This window comes from Amaranthus tricolor, chromosome 1, assembly GCF_026212465.1.
Source record: "Amaranthus tricolor cultivar Red isolate AtriRed21 chromosome 1, ASM2621246v1, whole genome shotgun sequence".
Taxonomy (NCBI): Eukaryota; Viridiplantae; Streptophyta; class Magnoliopsida; order Caryophyllales; family Amaranthaceae; genus Amaranthus; species Amaranthus tricolor.
The window spans coordinates 7,216,201-7,234,744 of NC_080047.1; the positions used below are offsets into that span (position 1 = coordinate 7,216,201).

The 18,544-nt window shown below is 33.0% G+C and overlaps 3 protein-coding genes and 1 non-coding gene across 4 annotated transcripts; 2 read left to right on the forward strand and 2 right to left on the reverse strand.

Moving 5' to 3' along the window:
- Positions 1-2,646: 2,646 nt before the first annotated feature.
- On the forward strand, positions 2,647-5,085 carry LOC130828338 (cold-regulated 413 plasma membrane protein 2-like). Its single transcript, XM_057694280.1, has 5 exons — positions 2,647-2,760; positions 2,920-3,110; positions 3,587-3,694; positions 3,779-3,849; positions 4,615-5,085. The coding sequence occupies exons 1-5, from the start codon at positions 2,659-2,661 to the stop codon at positions 4,866-4,868; spliced, it is 726 nt and encodes a 241-aa protein (XP_057550263.1). The 5' UTR covers positions 2,647-2,658; the 3' UTR covers positions 4,869-5,085.
- A 1,354-nt stretch (positions 5,086-6,439) lies between these two features.
- Positions 6,440-6,513, forward strand: TRNAI-AAU (transfer RNA isoleucine (anticodon AAU)). Its single transcript has one exon. It is a non-coding gene; the product is annotated as a tRNA-Ile (tRNA).
- A 2,775-nt stretch (positions 6,514-9,288) lies between these two features.
- LOC130828342 (uncharacterized) lies at positions 9,289-11,755 on the reverse strand. The gene has a single exon (XM_057694293.1). The coding sequence runs from the start codon at positions 11,448-11,450 to the stop codon at positions 10,194-10,196; it is 1,257 nt and encodes a 418-aa protein (XP_057550276.1). The 5' UTR covers positions 11,451-11,755; the 3' UTR covers positions 9,289-10,193.
- A 627-nt stretch (positions 11,756-12,382) lies between these two features.
- Positions 12,383-18,202, reverse strand: LOC130828348 (uncharacterized). Its single transcript, XM_057694305.1, has 4 exons — positions 17,660-18,202; positions 16,465-16,660; positions 13,529-13,660; positions 12,383-13,351 (listed from the first exon to the last, which is right to left on the reverse strand). The coding sequence occupies exons 1-4, from the start codon at positions 17,965-17,967 to the stop codon at positions 13,244-13,246; spliced, it is 744 nt and encodes a 247-aa protein (XP_057550288.1). The 5' UTR covers positions 17,968-18,202; the 3' UTR covers positions 12,383-13,243.
- Positions 18,203-18,544: the final 342 nt, after the last annotated feature.

Here is an 18,544-nt window from a genome sequence, read left to right on the forward strand (position 1 = left end):
TAAATTTTCAATTCATTATAAACTTGAGTATTTAGTATTTTTAATGCTATAATTAACAGAGCAATTGTCAAATTCTATCAATTAAAATTGACATGGTTGAATGTTTGGTAATTATTGTCAGTTTAAAAATTTTATTTTACGTGGAATTCAATTTTTAATTATTGATTTTTGTGTTATTGTATTTTTTTTAAATGAAATGATGTTTATGTGTTAATGTTCAATATGTTGCAAAACATTCATGTGATTCTAAAAAAAAAATATGTTAAAATTACTACTCCAATCCCTTTTCACCAAATATGTTAAAAGTCCGACCTAATATCTACGTGTAGACTATTTTGAGTCGAGTTGTTTAATACTGAAGTACCATTAATCGGGTTGGTTTTACACGGTGTTGTTAATTAGATTACATGACTGATGATCGAGTTAGTTGTGACAAATAAGTAGCACACAAGATCTTAACCTTACTCAAAACTCAAGATCCATGCGCATCAAATACGTGCCCTTGACGCACGTACTCCCCAAACACACTTTTCCGAATAGAATATGAATAATGAATTAGTTCACCCAACAATTGAAGATGCTAGAAATGAAGATGCATCAACGATCGCACAATTGTGTACCTACCCTATGTATCTAACAAATTATTACACTTTTCATTTTAATTCTTTTTTTATCGTTATAATATTATTTTTATTAAATAGTTTTTCATACGATTTCGGTCATCATTAATTTCTAGATATTTATATTATTCTTTTTATTTATATTTGTTTTTTTCGTTTATTTTTTGCGCAGATCCCAATGCAAATTTAAAAGTCAAATAATTTTAATTGTGAGTTTTTATAAATTCTAAAAAAATTGAAATTTAAAAAGTTATATATTGAGACGAATCTTTTAAGATCCCACATGAATATGTTTTTTCATATGGATTGATGAAAAATCTTAATCAAAATTAGACACTAAAATTTTTAAATTTTATTTGAGAAAAACATATAAAAACGAAAAAAGTAATTGTTACTAGTATAAAAGTAATTTCTTAGGGATAAAGGGATTACTACCTCATTATACATTGATCTCAATAATGCCAATTGGATTGGTTCATAATTGTAGCTCTTATCTCTTACTATAATTTGACATCAATGTCAGTTGTCAATTTATCAAGGCCATGTCACCACACTTATCGTCATTTTCTTCCTATAGTACTTCAACATGGCCAACAAGGTCTCCACGTTAATTATTATATACTGAATTATTAATTACTGATCTCATAATGCCAATAATATAGATCAACAAATATAAATTTCGTTTTGTACATTGAAATTGTTAATTTGTTATATATCTTTAATTCTGTCATTAAATTTGTTATATTTTTAGTTTTAAATATTATTTCATTTTTGTCCTTATAATTAAACGTCTTTACTAAATGAATTATTAGTTTTAATTATATGTTTATATTGATCTTATGATGGCAATAATCATTATTTCAAATAATACTCATTTTGATCATCTACACAAACTTTCAACATAATTTTCTTATCGACAATCAAATAAGTGGTTGTATTGTTGACGATGGATCAGACCCATTTATGAGATTTCAGTGGGCTAAAGTAATCTTAATATCAAACTTTAATATAAAAACAACATGTGATTAACCTAATATCGCTAAGTGTAGCTTTCACCTATCTAAGACCCTTAATAACAAATAAAAATATATTAAACACAAATAGAATTCATCAACTAGTGTTATAAATTTTATCAAAATTCTTGATACTCACACAAATAACATATACATATAATCCATCAATAACTTAAAGAAGTTTCCACTTTTTATTTTGAAGTGTTTTATTTGTTGTTCTTATAAACAATTTTTTCATTTATATCACAAATTTAGGACAAAAATAACCTTATTCATTCTCATTTTAATATTTTAATACTCCCTCCGATCTTATGAATTAGTCTCATTTCCTTATTTGGCAAAACCTTTGAATTAGTCCCATTTCTATTTTTGGCAATCCTTTTTTACTTAAATACCCTTAGTTCACACAAGTAATTACGAATATACCCCCATATACCTTACTTACCCAACTACCCTTCACTACTTATCCTTCATTACTTACCCTTTACTATTTACCCTTTTTAATGGACCCCACACAATCCTTAATATCCGTGCCCAAGCAAATGGGACTAATTCGTAAGATCGGAGGGAGTAATACTTATGGTCCCTACATATCTTACACTAACATCATTTTAACATTTTTATAATCCTTGTGATTTCCACTTGTTTCCTACTAACTTTGTAAAAATATTATTTTATTAATTGTGGTTTTCATATTTTTTTCTACTAACTTTTTTAAAATATTTTTTTTAATATTTATGGTTCCTATTTTTCCAATATAAAATTTTTTATTCAATAAAATAATATCTTCATTATTTAAAAGATTCAATTTTTTAAAATTACTATGAACATTCCTTAGAATAACTTCATTAAAAAACAAAATGAATATTTATTAACTTTGTTATTTTATTTATACATAAAATAAAATTCATAATTTTTATATTGGAGTCTAAGACTCGTGCTCTTTGGTCCCACCTGCCCTGGATGGGATAAAATGATAAAATGGGGCCAAGAGCAATAGAAGAATTAATTTAGGGTACTTGTCAATGCTTGGTTGTAACATCTGTCTACTAATAATATCATCCTTTTATTTGAGTCAGCAACTGCTCTCAAGTCTCAACAAGTATCGACCCGTTCATCTTTCACAGGTTGGCACTTAGCACCAAATTTCCACGCAATCTTTTTTTTATTGTTTCAGAAGATCTCAATTTTAAACTCCTCACTCCTATAATAGTACAATACTGATTTGCTACCCCAATAACTTGGTTGAACAAACTTTTTCTCTGCTCCGTTCTGTGTTGTATTAGATTTTAGGAAAGATGAAGAAAGGGGATTATTTGAGGATGAAAACAGAGGATGAAATATCAACTGATCAGATCAGTACAGACTTTAATGAGATAGCTAATGCTGCTAAGAAACTTGCTTCTGATGCTATCAAGCTTGGGGGTTTGGGATTCGGTACCACTTTTCTTCAATGGGTTTCTTCTTTTTCTGCCATGTAAGAATCTTGATCTTTCCCGATTCTCATCCTTCATTTGTTAATCTATTTTCGATGTTTATTTAGAGGCGATTAAGTATATTTGATTTAATGGGCTTATCTCAATTCATGAAATTTCATCTGGGTTTCATGTCGTTTGATGATTTATTGAATTTCTTCATATGGGTTTTTGTTTACATAATTGTTTGACCATTAAAAAGATGCCATTGAGCCGTTTTCACCATAGCGGTGGAGTTTTTTCGATTGATCTTTGATAGAAAACAGAATAAGAAGTGCACATGATTTATATCCATTAAAATCCGAAACCAAAAGTTTTGTTCTATTGAAATAAGGACGATTAGTCTTTGTGACTCAGAATCCATTTAAGTTCTAGTAACCTCAAATTTGTTCTATTATAGTCTTTATGGTTCTTCAATGCACAATTGGGTGTGACATAATTTGATTCTTCAATGAATCCTTTGAATTTCTTGTTGCAGTTATTTGTTGGTTTTGGATCGTACAAACTGGAAGACAAATATCCTCACAGGACTCTTAGTGCCTTACATTTTCTTCAGTCTTCCTGGGGTGTTGTTCCACCTTTTGAGGTTTGTTGGTTAATGGAAGTGTCCTAATTTTAATGTCAATTCAATCTATTTAGGGTATGTTTACCAACTTGTATTTGAAAGCAGGGGGCAAGTTGGAATGTGGATTGCTTTCGTTGCGGTCATTTTGCGCCTTTTCTTTCCACAGCGCTTCCCTGGTATACATGAACATCCTTTAGTACCCTAGGCTCTATCTATGTTTTTGACATCAATTTTCATATGTATTTTCTTATGCAAGGACGGAGCAAAGATTATAAGAATCTTATTTACTTTTTGATGTTTAGAAAATCGAGGTCCCTTGTCAACCGGTAAAATGAAAACCAAAATTCAAAAATTCAAACTATTAGGTTTTGAACCCTAATCAATAAAATCACAACAAAACACGTCACCAACTAAGCTGGTTGTTACGCTATAGTTGACTAATGAACTACTCTGAGCAGGTTGTTAATATATGAGGTTTCAGTATTCCGGAGGCCCTAGGCGATCGGGCACCTTAAATGGGCCTAGAACCACCCGCTTTCGAGATGGGTGCCTGACATTTTGCTAATATCACTTCCAGAATATGGGGTTTCTATTTCCTCTTAGATTAATAGGTGTTCATAACTATAATCTAGTTTGTCACTCTTGAATCTTCTATCATCGTTAGTATAGGGCCTCAAGCATCGGTTCAAATATCACTCATCCCTTCTTTTAAGCGGAACTATTAGCTCCAAGTATGAGGGACGTGTTGCACCCATACTTCTAGCCCAAATGAGCTCTAGTGTGACGGGGCATGGTAGAATATACAACATACATTAGAATCTCAACTATCAGCTTAAGCTTTTAGTTGAGTTGGTTCTTTGACAAAATCATGGTTCACAGTGATGCCTGTGTATCTAACTATGCAGTACTGATTCCTATTACTTTGCTCTTGGTTGCTGCAGATTGGCTGGAACTACCAGGTGCAATCATTCTCATCATAGTGGTGGCTCCAAATTTGTTCGCCTATACTATTCGTGGCGATTGGCTCGGTGCAGCAATATGTTTAGTGATAGGGTGTTACTTGCTGCAAGAACATATCCGAGCCTCAGGTGGATTTAGGAACTCCTTCACAAGGGCTAATGGCGTATCAAACTCTGCAGGCATAATCCTTCTATTGATCTATCCAGTTTGGTTCCTGATAACTGACTTCATCTAGAAGTCTAAGCTGCTTCTCATCCGTGGTGACTTGTATATTTGTTGGCTGCGTTTACGAATAGTTCATGGTGTATTCTATATCATCCATCACATCGAACAAAATTTTTGTGCCGGGCATGCATTCATTTGTGTGGTTTGAATTCGTCAAATAAATATGTGGATTCTTAAGACTGTAATGTTTCATGAAATCAAATCGTATCTATCGGTTTTTAGTGTCATCGAGTTATTCCGATTAGCTACTGTCAAGCAAAAATCCTCTACAAACTTCTTGTTATCCCTGCAGTCGTGCCAAAGACGTAGGAATACCTTCTTTGCTTGCCACTGCACATTGATGCTAAGCAGCACTGTTGGGTAGCAAAGTAGAAAAGGTCCTGAGATGATGCTCAACGAGTCAAGTCTGAATATATAACAATGTTACTCTTGTGCTTAATAATTCATAGGAAAAATTCACAAATAAACCAAGATATTAAGATCTCACAATTTCCTATTATGCAGTCAAAAGCAACCCTTTTTCATACACATGACCAGTGCATCACGCAGCTTGGACTTCAAAATGCAATAAACATTATGCTAGTGTAAAAGTACGATCACAGTAATGTTTAAAACTTTTCTTGATATAGCCCAAAACATAACTTTTTTAACGCGTTATATAATTTATATAATGATGTAAAGCAATGCCGCGTTATATTCTTAATACTACTCTAAAATAACATTAAGGCAAATAACATTAAGGCCCATTAGCACAGTTGGTTAGAGCGTGGTGCTAATAATGCCAAATAATTAATTTAAAAACAAAAAAATTAAGGCCTAAAAATAAAATATAATCAATGTTAAAAACCATAAAATGTACCCAAAACTTTTTTGGTTGTGGGTCGAAATCAGGTCGAGTCAGGGTTGTGATTCTGACCAAGTTAACCAAACGGGTTGGGTTTGGGTCGAGGGGTGACTAACCTGTTTATACATGATCTGAACCCGAATATGACCTAAGCTGATCTGTTTGACAGGCCTAGCTGCTACATCTTGCTATCTTTATTAGTGTTATTCTTCTATCTGGAAAATTTTGAGTCGTGCATCATTGACAAAAGGTCACGGGTCCAAATCTAATTCACTCCCTATGATACAAATGTAATATTTAGCGCCAAGAGGAGGGCTTGCATCCACACTCGACACTTCTAGCCCATGGGCTCATGTGCGAAGAAACGTGAGAGTATAGATATCGCAAGGATACAATCATTAGCTTAAACTTTTAGTTGGGCTCATACAAGCACTATTTTGGTGCTGAAGCTGTACTTTCTTTGCTGACCATCACGCTTTGATTCGTTTATGCTTGGTGGTCATGGTTTTAGCAGTACATGAGTGACTAAGAGCCTGAGATATGCTGAACTTCCTGAATATACTCTGCTGCTAAAATTGACAAAATCATTAATACCTTCATATTGGGATGTTAAAATGATCCTAATACTGCTCAGCTAAATTTCATTAGTTACTACATGCAAGTATGCAACAATATGAGACTTGCATTACAGCTAAAACTGACAATTTGATAAAAACAGTAAAAATTAGAAATATCGAGGCCTATTAGCTCAGTTGGTTAGAGCGTGGTGCTAATAACGCCAAGGTCGCAGGTTCGAGCCCTGCATGGGCCATTTTTTCGTGTCAAGTTTATTAAGTTTTTTTTTTTAAAAAAAAAAAAATCAAAAAATTGGCTAAACTATGGGCTGAATTGAGACCATATGATGTAGCAGCACCTTGTGTGACAGTAAGTCATAAGTGATAGTTAAACTTCTTATTCTCTCAGGAACTGAGACCAATTACTGTTTTTAAGAGGATTTCTGGCTGTTATATCAGCCCGATTCTTATTTGTCGCCACCCTTTTCATTTTATCGCCACCCCTCTCGAATGAAATTACGAATTTGCCCATAGATTTTAAAAAATTACGAAAATGCCACTAAGCTTAAAAACCTCTATAAAACACTTCAAAATCACTCAATAACACTCTCATATCTTCCATAAACTCAAATTCTTCACATAAAAGTAATCGGAGTTAAAGCTTTGGAATCGAAATCGTCCACAAAAAGTCGAGGTAAATATTTTTTTTTTGATTTTTTTTTAAAAAAAAAAAAAATTAAACAAAGTCGCACAACCAAATCACACAAAAAAGTGCGACTGTGAATCGCACGCAACTGGGAAAATTTTTTTTTTTTTTTTTTTAATTTTTGAATAATAATGTAATTTTTTAATTTATGTTGTTAGTTAATGTTATTTAGTAAATGTTATAATAGATTTTATTATGAATTTGTTGTGTTTAATTTAGATTGAAAAAAAAAAAAGGAAAAAAAAAAAATTTAAAGAAAGTCGCACAACCAAATCGCACAAAAAAGTGCGACTGTGAATCGCACGCGACTGGGTCTTTAATTTTTTTTTTTTTTTATTTTTAATTTTCGAATAATAATGTAATTTTTTAATTTATGTTGTTAGTTAATGTTATTTAGTAAATGTTATAATAGATTTTATTATGAATTTGTTGTGTTTAATTTAGATTAAAAAAAAAAAAAGGAAAAAAAAAAAAAATTAAAGAAAGTCGCACAACCAAATCGCACAAAAAAGTGCGACTGTCAATCGCACGTGACTGGGATTTAAATTTTTTTTTTTTTTTTTAAATTTCGAATTATAATGAAATTTGTATTTTTAATAATTTTTTTATTGTTTTTTTTAAAAAAATTTCGAATTATAATGAAAATTTTTTTTGGTAATTATATTTTTTTTATTTTTTTTTTTTAAAATTTCGAATTATAATGAAGTAATTTATTTTTTTAAATAATTTTTTTTTTTTGAATGAATTAATTTTGTGTAATTAATTTATTAAATTTTAGTTGTTTAAATATTTATGAATATAATAATTGTGAATTATTTTTGTTGTTATTTGTTTGTAATTTATATGATTGTAAGTGTTTATTAAATGAATTTGGAATGTCGTCTTAATTTAATTTGTTATGCTTTTAAATATTTATTAATAATTATTAAAATATGAAAATTGTAGTAAATGGCTGGAAATCACGGTAAAGGAAAAAGGTTTTTTAGAGGGTTATTGAGCGGCAATAGACCTAGGCCAACTTTACTGAGAGGGGATCCCCATGAGAGGGGGGTTACGGGATCGGCAAGGCGAGCAAGGCAAGAACAAGCGGCCTTACATAGTCAGGCCCAACGTGTAAATTGAAAACCAATTGTTACTGCTATCTCATTAGCCCAAGCATGTAAATCATCTACAGAATCAAATTATCTATCGGTAACAAATCTATCAGAATAATCTACATTATCCCCAAAATTTTCAGAGTCCTGCAAATAATAATTATAATAACATTACATTAATATAATAAATTAAATTACATTGATTATAACTTTTAATTTAAATTTGAGAAAAAAAAAATTAAAAAAAAAAATAAAAATTAAAATCCCAGTCGCACAAACCAGTCGCACAAAAAAGTGCGACTGACAGTCGCACTTTTTTGTGCGACTGGTTTGTGCGACTGGTTTGTGCGACTGCTTTTTTAATTTTTTTTTTTTTTTTTTTTAAATTTTCGAATTCTTAAAATTCAATACTACTACACTAATTATTATAATAAAATATATTAATTAACAACAACTTTAACAATAAATTAATTACATGCAACATATTTTAAATTTCGAAATTCAAAAAAAAACAAAAAAAAAAAAAATTTAAAGCAGTCGCACAAACCAGTCGCACTTTTTTGTGCGACTGGGATAAATTTTTTTTTTTTTTCAACTAATAAATCGAACCGTTTTAATTACTTACCGAATCGTTACCACTCTCGTCTTGGTACGCCATTGATGTTCGATGTAGAGTACTACCTTGTTTAAGTTAACGTAGTGTTTTTAATGAGTTTTTAGAGAGAAAGTACCGTGTTTGAACTCGAATATACTACAATAACCCATCTGAAATTTCTATATATATAAAGTTCCGATAATGATATTATTAAGCGATAATAGTGTAATTAATCGATAATAATAGTGTTGGTTTAGTTAAGTGGCATTTTTGTAATTTTTAAATGAGCAGGGGCAATATTGTAATTTCATTATAAAGGGGTGGCGAAAAAATGAAAAGGGTGGCGACAAATAATAATACCCTTATATCAGTTCTCTTATGTTAGCCTTCTACATTTGCTTAGCACTCAATGAGGTGATAAGCATCAGCCACAGTTCTATGCCTATGCCTATGATACGCTAATGATTTGGAATTGAGATATAAATTTTAACTTGGTCAAGTCACCAAATGAACTGAAAAGCTTCAAGATGTTTGTTTCAAAGTTAAACTTGTTAAATAATAAATTAGTTCATAATACAAATATATTTGAATAATCTCGATACTCTGGTCGAATATTATCTGAAAAAATCCGGCTATATGAATCGAATTTGGTATCTGATTTTGCACAACCATTGTAATTTGTAACAGCAATATACATTTCAGTTATTTACTTGCCATCTTAAAAGGCAATATCAGAAATAATCCAGTAAAGCGCGTGACTCTTAAATGTCAAAACCTATTTCATACATAAATCACAAGATGCCAAACCAAACTATACAAGATTTCTCCCTAGACAAATCCGCAACAAAAGTATGACATTTATACCAAATCTAAGCTCAAACAAAGACCATCATCAGAACTTGAAACCATTCTGTTGTGTCAGAAACAGGATTTGTAGCAAAACATCATCCACTCATCGTCATCATCATCATAGTCCCAAAGAGTCCCATCCAACCAAGCTCAAAAAACATCATCAGAACTAATCACCAATGTGAAATATTACTGATTCCTTGGACAGTAACAATCTTGGAACTGTACATGTTCGACTTTGGATACTGCACAAAGAACCCTTTTTTCATGATCTCATATGATACAAAGTTAGCACAACAGAAGATCTATATCAAATGATGCAAGAGTGTACAAGACTTCTCCAAGACATATTAGCAAGTAGAAAAGCTTAGTTTATATTGCACATTTGAGCTCAAGAAACATGACACAGAACTACAGAATGTTTCATAAATTTGGTTACAGATTAAAAAGCTATAAAACTACACTAAACAAAACAAAACTACACATATGTGAAGCAATTTCCAAATTAATAAACTAACCAATCTGAAAACTTCACAAACCACAGCTATTCTCTAAAAAGCATTCCCCTAACAAAATACAAATACCAATTCACAGAACTATCTCTTTCTCAATCACCCCAGAATCTACCCCATAAAACTCAAGCAAACAAAAGTTTACTAATTTTACCGGTAATTGGATCGAGTTAGATTAAAATCAAGCATCTTTATCAATATTCTTCTCACAACCATCATCATCGTCATCATCAACATTGTCTTCTTCATCATCAACATTGACATTACCAACGTTACTGTCATTATTATTAACAATGAGATCAGCCCATCCTTTAGCAAAAGCCTCAACAAGTTGTCGTTGCGACTCAAGAATCATCTGAGTTCGCTTTAATTCATTCTCCATTCTTACTCTTTCTGATTCCCTCACCATGTCCATCTTCATCCTTTCCACATGCATAAACCCTTCTCCTAATAGTCGAATCGCCTCCACCATCTCCTTCCCCACTCCACTTCCACTTCCACCTCCACCTCCACCTCCACCACCTTTCCTATCTCTTTCTCTCTTCCCCAATGCACTCCTCTTCTTCTTCGTAGCTACCGATATATTCATCCCCATCCCCATTCCAGATGAAGATCCAACACCACCACTTCCACTTCCACCTCCACCATTAAAACCTTCATTTTTGACAATTCTTGTAGCATACCTAACTCCTTCGTTGTATCGAGACGGTGTATCAAACTCATTAAACTTTTTACCCCCAAATCCAAGACTAGGGTTTGGGTTAGGATTAGGGTTAGCGCTAGGACTGTAATCAAATCCACCGTAATTCATCTTCTTTGGATTCGGATTTGGATTTGAATTCGCAATACGAATCCTTAACCCATTCCTTTGAAATTCCTTGAATTCCTTAACAAATCCACCATTAAAATCCTCATCACCATCATTACCCTCATCATAATCCCCACCATCATCATCATCAACACAAACAACATTATCAAAACCCTCATTAACATTATTAGCATCAACAGCAACAATAGAATCACCTCTCTCCATAGCATCCATCTTATCAAAATAAACCCAAGAAGAAGAAAACCTATGATGAGGAATCGATTTCGCGCGTTGAAGATCAGCGCGATACCGCTTTCGAAGCTTCTCCATCTTATGCCGACACTGAACAGCCGTTTTGGGGGGCAAAACATTAGGGCAAACCCTATGAATTTCATCAGCAACTTCCTGCCAATGAGCAGCACGGAGGTTTCCACGGCTGAGAGAATACCATTTTTCATGATAAGCGTCGATAAGCGCGGCAGTTTCGTCCGGTGTCCAACACGGCGGAGGAAGACGGCGAGAGGAAGGTGGTTGTGGTTCTGGTTGTAGATGTGATTGTTGAGGTGGAGGTAAAACAAGAGGGACTGCAAATGGAGGATCTAAGTTTTCGGGAGGTGGAAGAGACGCCATTGAAGAGAGAGGAAATTGGGAAATGAAGGGAGGAGGATAATTTACGCCGTGGGTGGAAATAAGAGAGATAAGGGAGGATCCGGATGGGAAGGTGGGGCGGGTTAAAAAGACGCCCGCCCAGGACGGAGGAAAGAAGGGTGGTTGTGGGTAATGTGGAAAATGGGGATAAGGTGTTAGAGGTGGTGGGGCCCGTGACACCACCTGGCCCCACCTAGGCGTTATATTTGGGCTAATTTGGTTTACTTTGCGGAGGAGAGGACTTTACTCATGTCTTGGCTTGTTGTTTTACCATTAATCCAAATGGTTTAATTAAATTTACTCCTCTTTATTTATATAAATAAATATTCACATTGACTAATTTTTAATAAAAATATTTTGGAAAATTATCTAAAATAATCTAACCTATTCATGAATTTCCTACAATAATCTAATATATTGATTAATCATGAATAATTTCAACTTTGAAAAGTATTTTCTTATAATAAATGAGTAATCGGATAACTTGCTATAACAAGTTTTATTTTGTTAAAAAAAATATATAATAAAATATTGAAAAAAACGATAGAAAAATGTTAAAAAAAATTTATGATTTTTTTTATTATTCAGAATTGTTTGTAAATTTGAAAATATTTCTTTAGTTTTAAATTATTTTTCAATTTACTTTTTTGATGAACTACCTACTATAGCAGGTCATCGGATTACCCAAGTTTACTTTAGGTAAATACCCCTAAAGTTAAGATTATTCAAGGTTAATCGATAGATGAATTATTGTAGAAAAATCATTAAAAAGTTGAATTATTCTAAGTAATTTTTCCAAATATTTTACTTCTACTTAAGACTGATTTTCTGAAATTTATGTTAGAACCTCATTTTAATAGTCAAAAAAATTTGTATAGTTTAAAACTTTTTAGTAGCACACCATGCAATTAAAAATTGGGTTAATTCGTTTTACATCCAACCTTAATTTTAAGGCCTGGGATCTAATGTATTTAGGTTCAATTCTAGGAATTATGATCTTAGACTATTAGACCCAACAAGTCCAGGTTAAGATCTACAAATTTAAAACCAAGTTTGAAATTGAGACTCTACACAAAACAAATAGGTCTAGGTTTAGTCAGACCCAACTCCAACCAAACCCAGACCTAACTCATGATCAACCCTACATTTAAGTTTTAAGAATGTTTTGTGTGGCCCTTCTGCTACCATTCATGGACAAATTTCAACTGCAAACGGCTCTAACTCGCTTTTAATAAGTTATCTGTAGACTTCAAATTGCAAAGCCAATTCACTTCAATGAGCTTGATAAGATTAGTTAGAACATAGACACAAATTGATAGGGAATATTTAGAACATTCAATTTTCAAAAGTTAAATGTTCTTTAAAAAGGAAAAAACGTATGCAGGCTTCGTCATTGACAATTTATAAAAAAATAAGTCCTCCCAATTTCCATCGAAGCCAACCTATAATCACCTAAACTTCCAATCTAAAATTTCTGAATCGTACACAATGAAGTTTGTAAATTATAGAGCTTCAAGGAACTGTTTGAAGAAAAGAATCTAAAGAATACAACGCACAGTTAAACAGGCTCACGCATTGAGCTCCTAACTTTCAATTGACATAACCAAGTTTCAGACTTTCAGTTGATGTCACTATACATTAGACATGGTGTCAAGCAGACGCCACAATAAGCGGTTTACTGCAAATTTTAAATTTCAGTTGATGTCACTGTATCATTTGGCACGTCACCAAGCAGAAGTCGCAAAGGGGTGAGTTACCGAGTTAACTGCAAATTCCTATGCCTTTTGCTCAACGATTGCTCCTGGCCCATATAACAGACGACAGCGGTCTGTGAACGAGCTGACTAATCGAGATACAACCTCGTTAAAGAATAATGACGCCACCTGCATTGAAGGAAACTTCCATGTGAGCAAGCAAGCAGCATTTGTTCATCACAATCACATACAATAACACCTTGGGCAATGCTGCATAGTCTTAAAGGGTTTGAATTTCACTTATTATAGAAAATGAGAAGAAAAATAAGGTTAGCACACAGGAGAAAACCATTATAAGTGCATTACCTGCCGGTATAGAGGCGAGCGGAACTTGAAATCAACCAAGAAGTGAATGTTACAAGTTTCAGGAGTCGGTCCTGGGGTAAATTCCCAAATGTTGATCAAGTGTTCAAAAAGATTGCTTTCAGATGCAGTGGTCTGAAAGTACCATTAATGAAAGTAGAGAGATCAGTAAATAGAATATAAAGTATATCAATTACTTCATTTTACAAGCCCTTAAACCTGAGATTAAAAGATTCTAAGCATACAGCCATAGAAGGCATAAATCTCATTTAGAACCATAGTAAACCAGAAGAAAAACTTTATTGCCAGGATTTCAAAAATTCAAGCAGAGGCCGTTATTTGCAACTATTTACCCCCTCCAAATATTAAAGACAAATCACATTTAAACCACATTACTTCCACTTGCTCTGCCTATCTGACCCATCCCTAACAAAATGAGGCAGAGTTCAGCAACCCCACAGATTCAGGTAAAGATGTCAAAAAAAAAAAGCCATAAGAAGCCCCCACTTAAACTTATAGATCCTACAACCAAACGGGCACATAGAACACAAAAGCCTGACAGCTAAATAAGCATAAAAAAGATTGGCAAAGATGCTAGAGCTACAGCTAAATTATGAGTCAAATATATACAAGTTCAAGCATAAGACAGCATATTTTATTAACTTTTTCACACAGCATCAAAATGGTCCATACATGAAACACTTCTTTCATTTTAGCAACTACTGATGTAGATCACTAGGTTGCAATTTGCAAATAAAGAGACCCATAAAAAATTAACAAGAGGTCTAACAGTGTGGATAGAATATGTGAAGAGAAAGGGAGGTAAGTGAAAGTGTAACACCCCAACCTCGTCCGGGTCGGCATCACTACCTACGGGGGTTGTAAATACTCCACACCAAGTCACCAACCATGTTTAATTGTGGAGTTTTTTGTACATGGGATTCCTTGAAAATATGCACCTTATCGATATGGATGATCAATCAATCCTTTGAAAGCTCCTTTGTTTCTCAACAACAACCCTCCAGTGCCATTCCCACAAACTCCTTCATCCAAACAAGAGCATATACAATCCAATTTCATCATCAATTACTTAACCATTGCAACATCACTCAAGAATCAAAACTTAAAGATAAAAGAATAGTCAACCACAACTATAGCAATGTTAAAGCATTATTCTCAAAAGTTGTGCATGTTCACTAAGCTAATATAAGGATTACCAAATTAGAAACAATAAAATTTGAAATATAAACCTTAACCAATAGCTTGTCCAAAACCGCATGTAAAGCAATTATCCAGGGGTCCCTATAATTTTGCACTAGTATATAACAATTGAATTTTTAATTTTAGTTGGCGATCAAGACAAAAAAAAATAAATGGGTGGAAGATGTAAGTTGATGAGATTAAGAGAGAGAATGAATTTGTTGATGAATGTGGAGGACTAAAACCAAATAAGGAAAGTGAGCATATTAAGTGAAACTTGAAACAAATGTAATAAAATGCCCATTACAAGGTTATGGGACTTTGTCCCATATCGGTTGTATGGGCAACTAATGTGGGGTTTATAGAGTAAATGCACTCTCTCACCTACTTCGCTAGTCTTTTGGGTGAATCCTCTAGTTTATTCTATAACAATTGTATCAAAAATGACTCAGAGTGGTGCCCTATGGAGTAGTGAATTAGGTTAAGCCAGTAGTGACCAATGAGGATCCAACTCAGAGTGTTGGCCTAGGTTAAGCCAACCATGAGCAACAAGGACACTGGAACTTATGAGGGTTCGTATGTCATGGAATGGATTTGAGGCCATTACGGGTTTATAGGACTTCGTGCCACATCAATTGTATGAGCAACTAATGTGGGGTTTATAGAGTAAATGGGCTCTTTCACCTACTAGACTAGTCTTTTAGGTGAGTTTTCATGTTTATTCTATAACATAAACTAATTAGAATATAGGCTAGTCTTTAACTTAAATAAATCAAGCAAGGATATTTATTTGAAATTTGAATCATCCCCACCCCCAAAAATCAATATTGATATTCTCCTCGGTTATCATTCGTCTGGCATGAAAGGTTCGGAGTTAATTAACTAGACTTGATTCTTTCCCAAGGGAAATCCCCTTTAAAACCACAGACTCCCTCTGTCCCTATGATTTTGCACGTCTTTCTATTTTAGCTTGTTTAACTTTGCTCCCTTTCTTTATTTAAAAACATTCTCCACTTTTTCTTCTAATCTCATCCACAATTTCATTCTCTCCTAATCTCATCCACGTATTTATTCTAACTACTTTTTTTTTTGTCTTAATCACCAACTACAAGTTAATAAAACAATTTCAAAAGAGTGATGCTATTTCAAAAAGGACTGAGTGGTATTTAGTTATTTAGTACTTCGATGCTTTGCCTATCTGGCCCTTCCCTAGAAGATATGGGACAGAGTTCAGTTGCCTTGCAGACTCAGTTAGCACTACACTTCAAAAGAAGAATAGTGAGTTCTTACTTGAAACCTAAGGCTAGACCTCCTATATATATAATATACAGGATGCTATATCTTCTGTTATTTTCTTATTCAAATAAAACTAAGTTCAAGCATGAGTGAGCATGTTTCACTATCAGCTTTTGTCACACACCTTAATAATGTTACATATTTCAGCCCTTCCAAATCTTCCTAGTAAAAGAAATAATTATTTAGAAGTTGCTTATGGACCCTTCCATAATCTTCCTTTACTTTTCACTCTTGGCATTTCATATCCAATTTATCCACTAACTTTCCCCGGAATTTCTATCCACTTCCCTTACAACCTTATTTTCTCATCCAAGCATACTATAGAATTGAATTTTTCAATGTGCATGCAAACTTCCAATTTTCAGTCATTCACTCAATCACAACAAAAACACACAAGATTATAAGACTGATGAATACCAAATTGAATGCAATGAGAATTATACCTTGACCAATTTTGGCTTGTCTAAGACCACATGTGAGACATAACTTTCCACTAGAAATTTAAAACCAATCTCTAGCTCAGCATCAAATGACCCATCAGGATGATGTCGGAGTATCTCAGATCTTTGACACCAAGGTAAAAAATCTTCATAAAAGTCTACAGCTGCAACAACAGCAAAGAGCTGCTCAGGGGAGTAGCTGTTAATAAAAATAATCTTAGTTACAAGTTTCAGTCCTCAAAACATCAAAGAATTACAGACATGATGCAACTCAACTACTCTTAGAAAATACATTCTTAAACAGCACAGTACTCAATAAAGACAGTTTCTGCAAGTTACCATCTTTCAACATTCCATCCTAACAAACAACGATCAGAAGATCATCTTCCGAAGTTGCATAATTTTCATACATAACATGGCTCTAAAGCCCTCTCCAATTGCTTACTTCTTCCTTTACAGTAAACTAGAAACATTAAACAATAAATGACAACGAAGATGACAAATGAGAATCCAAAGGATAAAGAATTCTAGGTAATAATCTTGGTGTATCATTATCTGGTTGGTGAGTCTGTAATGATTTCATATTTATTTAATTCACAATTGGTATCACTGAACACTAATCAAATATTCAGTTTCGTATATCCAAAATAAGAATTAGAATTTAGGCCAGTGGAGACTCCGAATATCCCCATTCCAAATAATTCTAGCATTCACAGATGATTATGAAACAAAAGTTTACTTGATAGTTCATGATTCAAAGTAACAATGCTCCAAATTGTAGTACCTCTACCCAAATAAAATTGTCACATTTTTAGGACAAATAACAATAATTAGTTACTTTATTAGCACAAAGTTGATCTTGTCATCTAATTTCATCAAATTGTACAACCTTACATAGCCAACTCAACCAAAGATTCAAAACGCATATTTCATCACAACAAAGATGCAAGCATCAACATATTAGGTTGCAGGGGGATCCAGGCCGGGGTCATTTAGCCAAAAACCCTACTAAAATTGCAATTACATTGTGTAACATATAACATAGAAAATAATAGCGCACTCGATTCAGTATACATGAAGCGGTAAATGTTCAATCCATTATTTCGCCACTGTTTTGTGATTGAGAAAGTCAAATGGCAACCTTAAACTAATCAAAATCCAGTAAAACTGAAATGTGAAAGGTTCCTGAAAAACTCACCCAAGAACAAGTCTTTCTTCATGGACTTTAGATAAAGCACTTCCTTCTTCACCGTCTCCAATACCTAAAAACCATCTCTTCTGCAAATTCTCAAAAAGATAGAAAGAATTCTGATGCCGATGAATTAAATTTCTTGAAGAAAAATAATCAAATCCAGCAATGCTGCTTAAACATCGAACTTGAACACAATTCCCAATATCATCTAAATTGATCGTGCGATTCCGATGCCGAATGAACGATTTAACTTTATTCTGTCGCAACAATTTGCTTCTCCCAATTAATCGCAATGTTGGAAAGAAATTTTGCATATTGATTAAAGCGTGAGAAAACCCTAACAATTTGGATTCAATGGTAGCGCAAAAATGGAGAGAGATTAAGGAGAAAGATTTATTGCTCGAGAAAACCCTAACAACTTACAGTAAATCGTTTAGCGAAAGCATAATGTTTTAATATTCAAACGGGAAACAGAATCGATGATTTTTTTGTTTGTTTGAAGATGAAGAAGTAGTCTCTTCTGAGAAGCCGTCTCTCGGTAGAACCATCACAAATAAAAAATCCATGTTTTTATGATATTTATTAGATGGTCTATTTAATTTGTATAAAGAAAGTTTATATTTTTATGATATTTATTAGATGGTCTATTTAATCTATATAAAGAGCATTTTTTGATAAGATCGTCTCATATAATAATTTGTGGGTGATGAAATATAGACCAACTAATTTGGATTTTGGACCTTTAGTTATCATTTTAATTTTTAATTTTTTAAAACTATAAACTAAAATAAAAAAATTATTATAAGTTTTATGAGACGGTTTTTCTATAAACGTGTCTTATACATTGATTAAATAATCCAATAATATAAATTTTTAGTATATATCTTGTTT

Excerpts from the sequence above, each read along its gene's own strand:
- LOC130828338 (XM_057694280.1), top strand. The coding sequence starts at position 2,659 with ATGCTTGGTTGTAACATCTGTCTACTAATAATATCATCCTTTTATTTG. Across the intron at positions 3,111-3,586 it reads GTTTCTTCTTTTTCTGCCAT|TTATTTGTTGGTTTTGGATC; the intron begins GTAAGAATCTTG and ends TTCTTGTTGCAG. Across the intron at positions 3,695-3,778 it reads GTGTTGTTCCACCTTTTGAG|GGGGCAAGTTGGAATGTGGA; the intron begins GTTTGTTGGTTA and ends ATTTGAAAGCAG.
- LOC130828342 (XM_057694293.1), bottom strand. The coding sequence starts at position 11,450 with ATGGCGTCTCTTCCACCTCCCGAAAACTTAGATCCTCCATTTGCAGTC.
- LOC130828348 (XM_057694305.1), bottom strand. The coding sequence starts at position 17,967 with ATGCAAAATTTCTTTCCAACATTGCGATTAATTGGGAGAAGCAAATTG. Across the intron at positions 16,661-17,659 it reads GAAGAAAGACTTGTTCTTGG|CTACTCCCCTGAGCAGCTCT; the intron begins GTGAGTTTTTCA and ends TTTTATTAACAG. Across the intron at positions 13,352-13,528 it reads GCTCGCCTCTATACCGGCAG|GTGGCGTCATTATTCTTTAA; the intron begins GTAATGCACTTA and ends CCTTCAATGCAG.